General features: G+C 34.5%; 1 protein-coding gene across 1 annotated transcript; it reads left to right on the top strand.

Annotated features, from left to right (window-relative positions):
• Window positions 1-3,591: 3,591 nt before the first annotated feature.
• On the top strand, window positions 3,592-5,816 carry LOC107846925 (subtilisin-like protease). Its single transcript, XM_016691197.2, has one exon. The coding sequence runs from the start codon at window positions 3,595-3,597 to the stop codon at window positions 5,788-5,790; it is 2,196 nt and encodes a 731-aa protein (XP_016546683.2). The 5' UTR covers window positions 3,592-3,594; the 3' UTR covers window positions 5,791-5,816.
• The last annotated feature ends 6,945 nt before the right edge of the window (window positions 5,817-12,761 follow it).

Here is a 12,761-nt window from a genome sequence, read left to right as displayed (position 1 = left end):
ATAAAAAAATATATTATAGTTGATTAATGCATCATTAAAAAAGGATAACAGTAAATCAAACAAGCAAAATAGTAAAATAATAGCTGTAATAGATCACTGATCTGTTGCACCAGGTAGTATATCTGTTGCAATATATAACCAACCTGTTGCAGCGGATGAGTAATCTGTTGCAATAATACAAAACAAATAATTCATCTTTTAAGACAGATGATCACACATTATTGCGACATATGAGTGATCCATTAGCACAGTTAATAACATGTTGCAACGGATGAGTAATCTGTTGCAATAATATAAAATAAATCACTCATCTATTAAGAAAAATGAATGGTCTGTGCAGAAGATCACACATCTGTTACAACATCATCTATTGCAACATATAAGTGATCTATTAGAATAGTTAAATAACCTGTAGCAACGGCTAAGTAATTTATTATAATAATACAAAATATATCACTCATCTATTGAGAAAGATGAATAGTCTGTGCAACAGATCACACATCTATTGTGACATCATCTGTTGCAATATATGAGTGATCTATTGGAATAGTTAAATAACCCGTAGCAATGGCTGAGTAATCTATTGTGATAATACAAAACATATCACTCATCTGTTGAGAAAAATGAATGGTCTGTGCAATAAATCACACATCTGTTGCAATATATAAGTGATCTGTCGAAACAATTAACTAACCTGCAACAATGGCTGAGTAATCTATTGCGACAATACAAAACATATCACTCATCTATTGAGAAAGATGAATAGTCTGTATAACAGGTCACACATCTATTGCAACACATAAGTGATCTGTTGGAACAGTTATCAACGGTCAATATTGTTTAGCTTTCTTCCAACATAGGGTCTTCTATCGCGGTAGATGAATGATCAGTTGGAAAAATCAAGTCTTGGACATTTCCTGTTGGAAGAGTTGACAGGATTTTATCGAAGAGGAGGTTCATCTATTGCATCGGATCATTAATCTGATGGTTCTTCCATTGCATCAGATGGTTAATTAGTTGCATCAGATTTTTTATTCGATGCTTAATATGTTACAATATATGGTTAATCTGTTGCATCAGATAGTTAATCTGTTGTATCAGATAATTAATCTGGTGCATCAGAATTGTAATTTGATGGCTCCTCTGGTGCATCAGATGGTTGATCTATTGCATTATATGACAAATCTGTTGCATTAGATGGTTAATATGTTGTACTAGATGGATAATCTGTTGGAGAAAATAAGAAACAGTAGCATGATTTTGTTCAACAAAAAAATAGCAATATCACAATTTTTACCAAGAAAAGAATAGAACAAATTTACCCAAATTGTTGTTGTTTTTATAAACACAAACAATAAAAAATCAAACTTCAAAAAAATACAACAACAATAAAAAACATAATTCACTTTGAAAAAAAAAGAGAAGAAATACCAGAAATTAGAGTTTTATTCAGACTGCATTTCAAATGAAAGCAACAAATATTAAAATTTTTAACCAATACTATAAGAGAAGTTGGCTCAAGTTCCTCGTTTTCTTCAAAACTAAAAAGACCATAAATTTTTACCTGTGAAAGAAGAAAAGGAAGGATGAAGAATTTGAAGCAGTTATGGCCGAAGAGCAAGGCTGTCACGTCATTTGAAGGTTGAAGTCGAAAAGGAACTCGAAGCCCAACTATTTATTGTCGGATGTTGAAGTCGCCGAAGATTGAAATAAGAAATTTGCATAACAGTTGGTTAGGAGAGAGTTGAGAGAAGCTGTCAAGAGAGGAATGAGAGACAGGTTGATTTGAATTAAAGAGGAGAACTTAAAGACTAACTATTTGTCGCCAGGGGTGGAAGTCGGCGGGGGTTGAAGGGAGAAATTTTGCAGAACTGTCGGTTGGGAGAGAGTTGAGAGAAGAGAGTGGTTGATATGGATTGAAAAGGGGTGTGGGTTAGGTTTATTTATATTTTTGAAAAGATTAGAAGGTTTTAAAAATATTAATCAAGTCCACAATTAACTTAATCAAGTTTTCTAATGATGTTTGACCCTTTAAGTTGGTCAATGTCACCAATCCTTTATTCAAGACTTAAAATACACCTTTTCTTCAATTTTCTCATGTGTGTGTGTGGTGGGGGTGGGGGGCTGGGGGCTATACTAAATGGAAATTCATTTAGTAAATCATTTCAATACTGGGACTCCACGAGCACTGTTTAAATTCAAGCTTAAGTTGTTGCTAGCATATTTTTCCTTTGTTTGTGGGGGTAGGAAAACGTATGAGGGTTTAATAGTGGCACTGCGCGGAGAGGGGGGGCTCTAATGGCGATGGCCATGGCAACGTTAGGGCAAGGTTGCAGGGGGGTTGGGTTGGGGGTGGCTTATTTTTTAAAAAATTATTTTAATATAAAATTGACCAAAAAATACCCTCACTGCACCCATGCACATGTAGTCACGCATTTCATCCAACTCGGCCGATTTTGTGCCACATAAGTTTGGTCAAACGGCCAGAGGGGTTTAAAATATTGTGTTTTGATGAGTTCAGGGGTCTAGTTGACAAAAGTGTAAGTAAAGACGTTCACTTTATAAGCTCGGACAAGATAAGGGTCCACCGAGCTATTTTGTTTATTTATAATTCTAATCTTTTTAAATAATTACATAAACTTTTAATTTTACTTAAAATCTTGGATATATTACAGAAGAATTTGATGTATCCGTGTAAAATTAAATGATGTATCCAGAAAAATGTGATGTATTCATGTAAAATTAAGTGACGTATCTGAAGGAATGCGATGTATCTATATAAAATTAAGTAATGTATTCAGAAGAATATAATGTCTCTGTGCAAAATTAAGTGATTTGTTCGGAAGAATGTGATGTATTCGTAAGGATTAAATCAGAGATGTTTAGTAATTTTGAAAAAAAATTGACATAAGAAATAATTGGAGCTTTTACTTATTTTTTGTTAGAATATTCATAAAGAAGATATGGGACTGTAAGTTCAAGCAAACAAAACTTTAAACTATTACTCTACTATTCTTATTTTCATATTCTTTGTTAGGATATCCATAAAGAAGATTAAAGCACTGTAACAAAATTTTAAACTATTGACTATACTATTCTTATTTTCAGTCAAGCTTACTGACTATTGACTAAATTCTTATTTTCAGTCAACTTACTAACTATTGACTAAATTCCAAGAATTTGTATGATTTTCTTCCTTGTAATACTGACTATAATATTCTTATTTTCATTCAACTTACTAACTATGAATAATTTGGAAGCAAACTGAATTACTAACCATAATAAATTAAGTATGATCTAATCAAGAATATATAGATTAAACATTTAAGAGTGTTTATACTATTATATGGTAATTGAACTGCATTATATATGTCTAAACTAATGACTAGCCAAGAATCCATTTAATTTTCTTCCTTGTAATATTGACTATATTATTCTTATTTTCAGTCAACTTACTAACTGTGGATTATTTGGCAGCAAACTGAATTACTGACCATAATAAATTAAGAGTTTTCATACTATTATATGGTAATGGAACTGCATTATATATACAAATCTTGTTAAATGTGATAGTCACCCAAAAAAAAAAAAAACATGGATTTGAAACTCATTTCCACCTTTCTCTGCCTTGTCCTATTGCATTCATCAAAAGCATTTGGTGACCATTTCACTAATCAAATTGATTTTGAAACCTATATAGTACGTCTTGAGTTTCATGATCAAGTTCTCTCTAATTCAAAAGATTTGCATCTTTTGCATCAATCATTTTTGCCTACAAATTCAAATCATTCATCACGCATTTTATATTCTTATCGTCATGTGTTCAACGGCTTTGCTGCTGCGTTGTCATCAGACGAAGTGAAAGAAATGGAAAAGAAGCCTGGTTTTGTTTCAGCACGTCCGCAACGTGTATTTCAGATGCACACAACACACAGTCCAAGTTTCCTCGGCTTGCACCAGAATGTTGGCTTGTGGAATGCTTCCAATTCAGGTAAAGGTGTGATTATTGGTTTATTAGATTCTGGGATTGCTCCTCAACATCCTTCATTTAATGATAAGGGAATGCCTAATCCACCTGATAAATGGAAAGGCAAATGTGAGTTCAATGTTACAACTTATTGTAACAAGAAGCTTATTGGAGCAAGAAATTTTGCGTTGGGAGCTTTGTCCCCTGCGGACGAAGATGGACACGGAACACATACTTCAAGCACGGCCGCAGGGAACTTTGTGGATGGTGCAAACTTTTTGGGTAATGCTAATGGCACGGCAGTTGGCATTGCGCCACGAGCCCATGTAGCCATGTACAGAGTCTGCAGTATTGATTGTCAAGAATCCGACGTCATAGCTGGACTTGATGCTGCAATTGAAGACGGTGTGGATGTGATTTCCATTTCTCTTGGATTAAAACTGCCTCCGCCTTTATATAGTGATTATCTAGCAGTTGGCACGTATAGCGCGATGGAGAAGGGGATTTTTGTGAGTTGCTCCGCAGGAAATAGTGGACCAACTACCGATACTGTAATAAATGGAGCCCCGTGGATTCTAACCGTTGGTGCTAGCACAACAGACAGAAAGATAAGCGCGTTAGCAGTTTTGGGTAACGGAGCAAAGTATGAGGGCGAATCAACCTTTCAACCAACAAATTTTTCACGAAAATTGTTACCACTCGTGAATGGTGATGACTGTGATGATGTGTCGAATTTAAGCCATGTCAAGGGTAAAATAGTGTTGTGTAGTGTAAGCGGTTATCAATCTAGAACTGACAAAGGAGGAGTGGTGAAAAATGCTGGTGGTGCTGGTATGATTCTCATGAACGATGATTCTCATGGATCTACAACAATTTCAGAATATCATGTCCTTCCCACAACACATATTAGTTACAACGACGGAAAAATGATCATAAACTATATGAAATTAGCATCAAAACCAGTTGCAACAATATCATTCAAGGGAACGAGGATTGGAGACAAGCATGCACCAACAGTAGCTTACTTTTCTTCCAGGGGTCCATTTGAACCGAGTCCAGGCATACTAAAGCCCGACATCATTGGTCCTGGAGTGAATATCCTAGCAGCGTGGCCAACCTCTATAGAGGCCAAGACAGCATCTACATCTGCATCATCGATGTTTCACTTCCTTTCTGGAACATCAATGTCTTGCCCGCACCTTGCAGGAGTTGCAGCACTGTTAAAGAGCACACATCCAGATTGGTCTCCAGCTGCAATTAAATCTGCAATCATGACAACAGCTGATTTCATCAACCTTGGAAACGATCCAATTCAGGATGAAACACTTCAACCGTCTGATCTATTTTCACTCGGGTCAGGGCACGTGAATCCGTCAAGAGCAAATGATCCAGGACTCATTTATGACATCCAACCAGAAGATTACATCCCATACTTATGTGGCTTGAACTATACAGATGATCAAGTCAGTGCCATTGTGAAAAAGAAGGTACATTGTAAATCTAGCATACCTCAATCAGAGTTGAACTACCCATCATTTTCTATTCCTAAGGATCCAAGTGCTCAAACATATACTAGGACTGTGACTAACGTTGGAGAAGCAATTTCAGCTTACGCAGTTAAAGTATTTGGGCTCAAAGGCGTCGAGGTGACAGTTAATCCTAAGATCTTGAAATTTACAGCGTTGAATCAGAAGGCGTCTTATAATTTGACAGTTAAGACGTTAAATTTTACAGCTCATTCCGAGGGATACATAATTTGGTCTTCTGATAGGCATTCTGTTAGAAGTCCAATAGAAGCATTTCCCCATGTCAATTTAATTTAATTTAATTACAAGAGAAGACTTCTTAATTACTATTTAGATAAATTCTTATGTGTTCTTACCTGATTTTTTGTTCTATGAAAAACGTTGTCATTAAAAATTTAAAAGAAATGATGTAGAAGTAACAAGTAATTAAAGAATCATCATTCTTTCCCTCTTTGACTACTCGCTGATTAGCATTCATCTGAAGTATACTAGAAAATGACAATGATAATTTAGAAGAAAAGATAAAAACTCAAAGGGGAATGTGTCTTTGTGCTCCCAGTTTATATTTACAGTAACATATTTTCTTTCACAACCATGGTGTCCAGTCCAGTTTGTGGGCATCTCGACTAATTTCATGGGATACCTATCACCTCACACTTGTGACAGGTATCAAGCAACTCTGTCTACCAAGCTATAATACTAAAATATATACCATCATTATTGTTCTATTTCTTTTAATTTCTCATCCGATGTCTGATACTCCCATGAAGACCCCAACTAATTCTGATTGACATTGTGTAAGGCTCATTTAAGGCCCTAACACTTCTACAAATAAATTACAGTCTTTAAGTTTGCTAAGTTGACACATTCTGATACCACCAATTGAGGAACACTGGAGCAAAAGACCATTGGAGGGGATCCCTATCCGATTATTTACAAAAGAAAGTTCAAGGACCTTTAATATATGTTGAATTTAGACCACCAAATCTATTGAGCCATCTCTTCTACAAGTATCAATTTAGGTGAATTAGTTCACTATTTTCCTAAAGCAACTAGTAATTATTTTTTCTCTCTCTTTGGCTACTCGTTTATTAGCATTCATCTAAAGAATACTAGTGAATGAGATGATGATTTAGAAGAAAAGATAAAATTTAAAGGAAAATATGCCTTCATGCTACCATTTTATATTTACAGAAACATTTTTATAACGATCCTTTTTATTGCCACGAAACGGCTTAACGTGCCAAAGTTCCGGTTAAGATTCTCCCCAGATAAAGTGTTAAAAATCCCAGGCTAGGCTAGTCTTGGACAAATTCAAAGTGTGGTATGGTCTATGTAAATCTGGTAATGGATAGGTTGATGATCATATGATGTAAAATCATAATGTGTTAGCTAAGAGGTTAAGGAGTTTGTAGAAACTTTAGAAATTGAATTTGGATTAGTAGAACTGTGGATATAGCATTTGACGTAAATGGGTTAGTTTGGAATGTCAAAATCTGGGAGTGTGTTGTAAATTTGGCCAAAATTAGGACTGCCTAGAGTTACTGCCTCTCCTACATTGCTACTGCGGGAGGCAGATAACTACAACGGGCCCACTATAGCTAGGCCGCTATAGAGAGAATTGGGCCACTAAAATGGGCTATGCACAGTAATAGTCGTTTTTAGACTTAAAATCTTATTCTCCTTCCAAACTCGTTTAAGTCCAGATAAGGGCAATTTAGGGCGAATATCACCAATTTCCAACCAAATATCATCGTTGAGGTAAGTAAATCGATCTATTTAACTAATTTTTTGTTAATTAATCTCTAGAATCTCTAGGTTTTGATCATGGTGGAGGAATTAACTTGATCTAAGTGGCTTTTCTGGTACAAAGTAGTAAAAGAGGGTGTAAATCTTAGGTTTTAGCCAAGGGATGATTGGCTTATTATATTGCTAGAATTCATTTTCGTAAATGCGAAATTGATGGAATTAAAGTGGAATGAAGGTAGAAAACCTTCGAATAAGAGAATAATTCATGAAATTGACCTTGGGCTTATGGGATTAGGTTATAATCCTTAAAATTATTAGATTGTTTGATTAGTGTTTATTATGTTGCTTTTAGACCATAATAAAGCCGAAGCTTAAAAAAAAAGCAAGGTTTAAGTTTGTTAGAATATTGTTGGGCTTATATTGAGGTAGGTGATGGTTGATTTGGAGTTAAAGAAAGTTGATTTATAAATGTAAGTTAACTGCCTATTTTGGTACTTGTTGTAATGCATGCTATTAAATGTTAAACTTGTTGTATATATATACAAGTTGGTTGGATAACCTAAAACGAGATTATATAAAAAGGCTTTATTTTAATATGCAAGTGTGATTGAATTATCTCATTATGTGATTATGCATATAATGACATTGTTTGATACTATGAGATGAATCTATAAAGATTAATCATCACAGAATTGGTGAATTTCAGGAAATATAAGGGTGGGAACGTTGGAATAAGGGTGACATAACACTTGATTTGGGATAAGGGGCCAGACACTATTTGTTTGTATTATTTGATACATGGACTAAGTTCGTCCCCTGTAGGTTATGGCTAGTGGGCATTTATAAGACCCTTAGCATGTGTGTATATGGTATTGGAGATTTCAATAATTTTTTTAACTGAACTGGTTTATATTGTTGTTTAATATTTTTAGATCCTTGTGTGATCTGGGCTATTAATATAGTATGTCGAACTGAGTTAATGATTTTTGATATACAATAAAAAGGAATTTATGAAAAGGTTGAGTTGTTTGTTTTTATGATTCATGGTAGTTGACTTTAGTGAATATTTGTACTTGTAAATGGTTTTCTTATCTAATTGATTGCTTGTTTAAGTGAATTTGTAAAGGAAGGACTAATTGAATGAATAATTGCTAATGCAACATGGTTGCTTCTTGATTACAAATTATTGGTTGAGTGTTCATATTGTTAAGTTGAGTTGGCCTATGATCCTACTAGCACATAGTGGTTTTGTACTGATACTATCCTATGCTCTTCTTTTTACTGAGTACAAAACGTATTTCACCTGTTCAGATGAGATGTCATCTGTAAGCAGTGACTAATTTTGAATAAAAAAATGAGCATCATCTCCCAAGAAACCATGAATCTTTTCTGGATTATGTTCTTGTCCAATTTTTGGACACAAACAATTTTAGTTTATTGCTAATTTCTGAATTATGGCCATGGGTTGTCTTGTTTATATGTACTGGTATGAAGACCTTTAGTTTTTGGAAGTTTCTTAGACTTATTGATATTATTCCGCACCACTTATGTAAACTATTTCAGATATTAGCTATTAACATAGAATTGTTTTCATTCACATTAAAAATTACTAAGTGTTGATAGTGATTATTCAGGATAGATGATTCTCTCATAGGGGGTTAGTGTGAGTGTCACTCACGATGGGATTGGGTCACGATAAAGTTGGCCTCAGATTCCTAGGTTCATTAATCTCATCATACGAGATGTTTAGAGTCTTATGGAATGATGGGGAGGCATTTGTACTTTTCGTTGAGAGGATAAAGGACATTAAGAAAACTTCACTCTTTTCCTTCTTTCGTGATCTGACTTGATTTCAATAGATATTCGATGATACAAATTGATATTTGACCCCTTCATTCTATTTTTAGCAGACGGTAAATAGGATAGCAAATAGAGTTAGAGCAAGAGCTCCCCCACCAGCTAGTTTGACTGTGGAGCCCATAAAAGAGGTAGAGAATGGGCTAGGGATACAAAAATATAAATAGGTTGGCGTATCCATCAATGATGGAGCCTAAGTTGTAGTTAATCCATCCAGATAGAGATCTGAGTCACCTCCCACGCCCGTGGATCATCATGACGAGTTTAAGAATGAGATCACCGAATAAGAGGAGGTCATACTAATTTCGAGAGATGAATCCCCTCCACAATTTTTTTAACTTATTTAGAGGTTATTAGTTTTCTGAGTGGGTTAGCCAATATTGGGGCCATACCTATAGTGCTGACTCACCAGTATCTAGGGGTGCATTAGCAGCCCCTAAGATGGATGAGCTTTTTTGGGTATAATTTTTTCTTATCAGGTATTGGGTTCTATTATGATTGGACTAAGCGTGATATATTGAGTAAGTTCTTGAAGATCAAACCCCTATTTTTCATTAGTTTTGAGATACAAGATGCATTCGTGGACTATCATGAAATACTGCACAAGATAGGTATTGTGGGCAGTATAGTGTAGAATTTTTGAATTTCTAACTGCTGGGTGATGCTAAGCAGTGGTGGAGGAGTTATACTGAGCGTTGGTCTATACCTTTATCTCCCTTGACATGGATTCAATTCCATACCCTATTTTTAGATAAGTGTATGGCACACACTTTATATGACAAGAAGAAGGATGAGTTTTTCTCCCTTGAGCAGGGCAATAAAACTATTGCAGCCTTCTATGTCTTGTCCAGATAAGCCACCCATTTGCTTAATATTGAAGAGGAGAGAATTTTCCTCGTTTTGTACGGTTTGAATACTGCCTTGAAGGTTTTAGAATTGTGGATGACTTTTCAAGAAAAACCTTTAATGATGTGTCTAATTTTGTCAATGAAGTAGAAGAAGTCGAACAGGTTAGGCATATAAAGATGGTAATGAAGAAAGCCTGAAATGTGGGCAACTTTAGCAAATCTTACTCTAAATCTCACAGTTCTCAGTTCTACCTAGCATGTTTGATATAATCAGCTCTACTAGTATTTATAAAGGATCATTAGGGCCCAAAGAGCCAAGGAGCTTCATATTCTTCTGCTAACCTACATTCATTAGACGAAGCTTTATACCTATGATAGTGTTGGGCATTTAAAAAAAGATTGTCCTAGGGGTAAGAAATTGGGTGTTCAAGGGTCAGTAGCAGTGCAAACCTATGGTTTCGACAGATAGAAAAGGAGGTGGAAATGGGAAAGGTCATCCAGAGGGTGAGCGTGGTGGTTATTAGGCAGTCTATGATGGTAATTGAGGTAGTGTAATGCAAGTACAAGTGGTGCATAGCCTGCTAGAGAGGTTGCTTAGATTGATGACAGAGCCCATTGCTATGCCTTTTTTGGCAAATCTGAGGCAAATGCGTTAGATTCAGTCATTACAGGTACCATTCTTATCTGTTACTAGATGGCTACAATCTTGTTTGATTGGGGCTCTACTTTTTCGTATGTATATTCTAAATTTGCCTTGGATTTAGACAAAGTTTGTGATATGCTTGACTCACCTGTGTATGTATCTACTCCCATTGGAGATAATATGGTAGTGACTCAAATATTTCGTGCTTGCACTATGATGTTTATGGGTTTTCAGACTTAGGTGGATTTGGTGATTCTGGATGTGTTGATTTGATATCATTTTGGGTATGACTTGGTTGTACCCGTATCATATTATTCTGAATTGTAATGCTAAAATTGTGACCTAAGACATGCCGAAGATGGATAAGTTAGAATGTAAAGGTATCTATAAGCCTGGCCAGTGAAAATAATTTCATTCATTCATGCTAAAAATTTAGGGAGGAGGGGGTGTTCAAACTTCTTGGCACATCTTGGGGACACTAGTGCAGAGGTCCCCTCTATTGAGTTAGTTTCAGTATAATATGTTATTATTAAAGTTAATGTTTAATTAATTTTGAAATATATTCATCCGGTAAAGTTTTAAGATTCAAGGTAATGTTTCAATTAGTGTTGAAACAAATTCATTCGATTAAAGTTTTGAAGAATCCAAAATACATGAATGTGAATTGTAACATCATTCTTTATTTTAATTTTACATTCTAGGTTCTTGGAAGATATATATTTTTTTAATTCATGAACCTATAATAAATATTATTTAATTAAAAATCTTCTCTTTCAAAAACTTTTGTCCTATATAAATGGAGTTTCTTTTGTTTGAAAGACAAACACTTGAAACACTTTCTCTTGAAAACACTTGAGAGACACTAATCAAATGGTGAAATCACCAATTCAAGAGTAGAAGAGCAATATTTTCTAATGCTATTTGTTTTGTGGCTTAGTTGAATCCCAAGATAGAGTTGTTATTTATTCTTCCATTTGTTCATGGGAGAGATATCATCTATCTTTAAGAAATGTATTATCATGCCTCTAATCCAAGCAAGTTTTATTTTGAATTTCTTGTACAATTATTATTATTGTCATAACAATTTGAAGATAGTTGTCTCTATGGCTTCTACATCAATATTGAAAGTATTCCATCTTTACCTAATCCTAATTTTGAAATATTTGATAGTAAAGACTTTTCTAGATAGCGTGAAAAGATGGAATTCTTTTTAAGATGACTGAAGTTGGCATATGTTCTTGAAGAACCTAGTCCCGATGCTCCTGATTCTGAGGTAGAATCTGATGAGACTATTTTGATTAAAGAACAAATTGCCAATAGGCAATATAATGATTATTTGTGCAAGAATTATATTGTTGAAGGAATGTCCAATTAATATTATGATCAATATTATATTAAATGCAAATTTGCTAAGGTGATCTGGGGCGCTTTTCAAGGTATTTATTTAGCAGAAGAGACGAGTTCTAAGAAATTTCTTATTTCAAACTATATGGAGTTCAAAATGATTTATGGTAAGTCAATCAGTAAAAGAATTCCAACTGCTATATCTGATCTTGAATTACTTCCATGTTGATGATATTGTATCAAAACTCCCCCCATCATGGAAAGAGTACCAAAGCAAGCTCTTACAAAAAAAAAGAAAGATTTGACTCTTGAACAATTATTGCAACACTTGCAAACTGAATAAGAGACACGATATCATGACAATAATATTTTGAAGAACCCTTTCATGAAAGCTCACATGGTTGAAAAAAAATCAACCAAGAAGGAACTAAAAATAAGAATTTTTCAAAGGCAAAGAAGACTACAAATTTCAAGCGTAATAGTGCCAATTTCAAATCTGGTGAATGCTATCATTTTCACAAAATTGATCACTATACGTGTGATTGTAGAATTATTAAAGCCGAAAAGAAGAAAGAAAAATCAAATAAACAAAATGATGATTTTGTGGCAACTTGTAGTGAAAGATCAAATGGAATGGTGGATAGATACTGGTGGAACTCATCACATATCAGATAATCAATATTCTTTCAAGACCTATGAATTAGTTGAGGACAATAAAATTTTATATATGAGAAACTCTTCCTCTGCTAAGATTGTGGAAAAATGATCCGTTGAACTGAAATTTACTTTCAAAAAGATAGTTAAATTGATGAACATATTGCATATTT

This window comes from Capsicum annuum, chromosome 10 (assembly GCF_002878395.1).
Source record: "Capsicum annuum cultivar UCD-10X-F1 chromosome 10, UCD10Xv1.1, whole genome shotgun sequence".
Lineage (NCBI taxonomy): Eukaryota > Viridiplantae > Streptophyta > Magnoliopsida > Solanales > Solanaceae > Capsicum > Capsicum annuum.
This window is presented reverse-complemented; position numbering and strand designations above follow the sequence as displayed.

What these genes read in the sequence shown, in the direction of transcription:
- LOC107846925 (XM_016691197.2), top strand. Translation starts at nt 3,595, where the DNA reads ATGGATTTGAAACTCATTTCCACCTTTCTCTGCCTTGTCCTATTGCAT.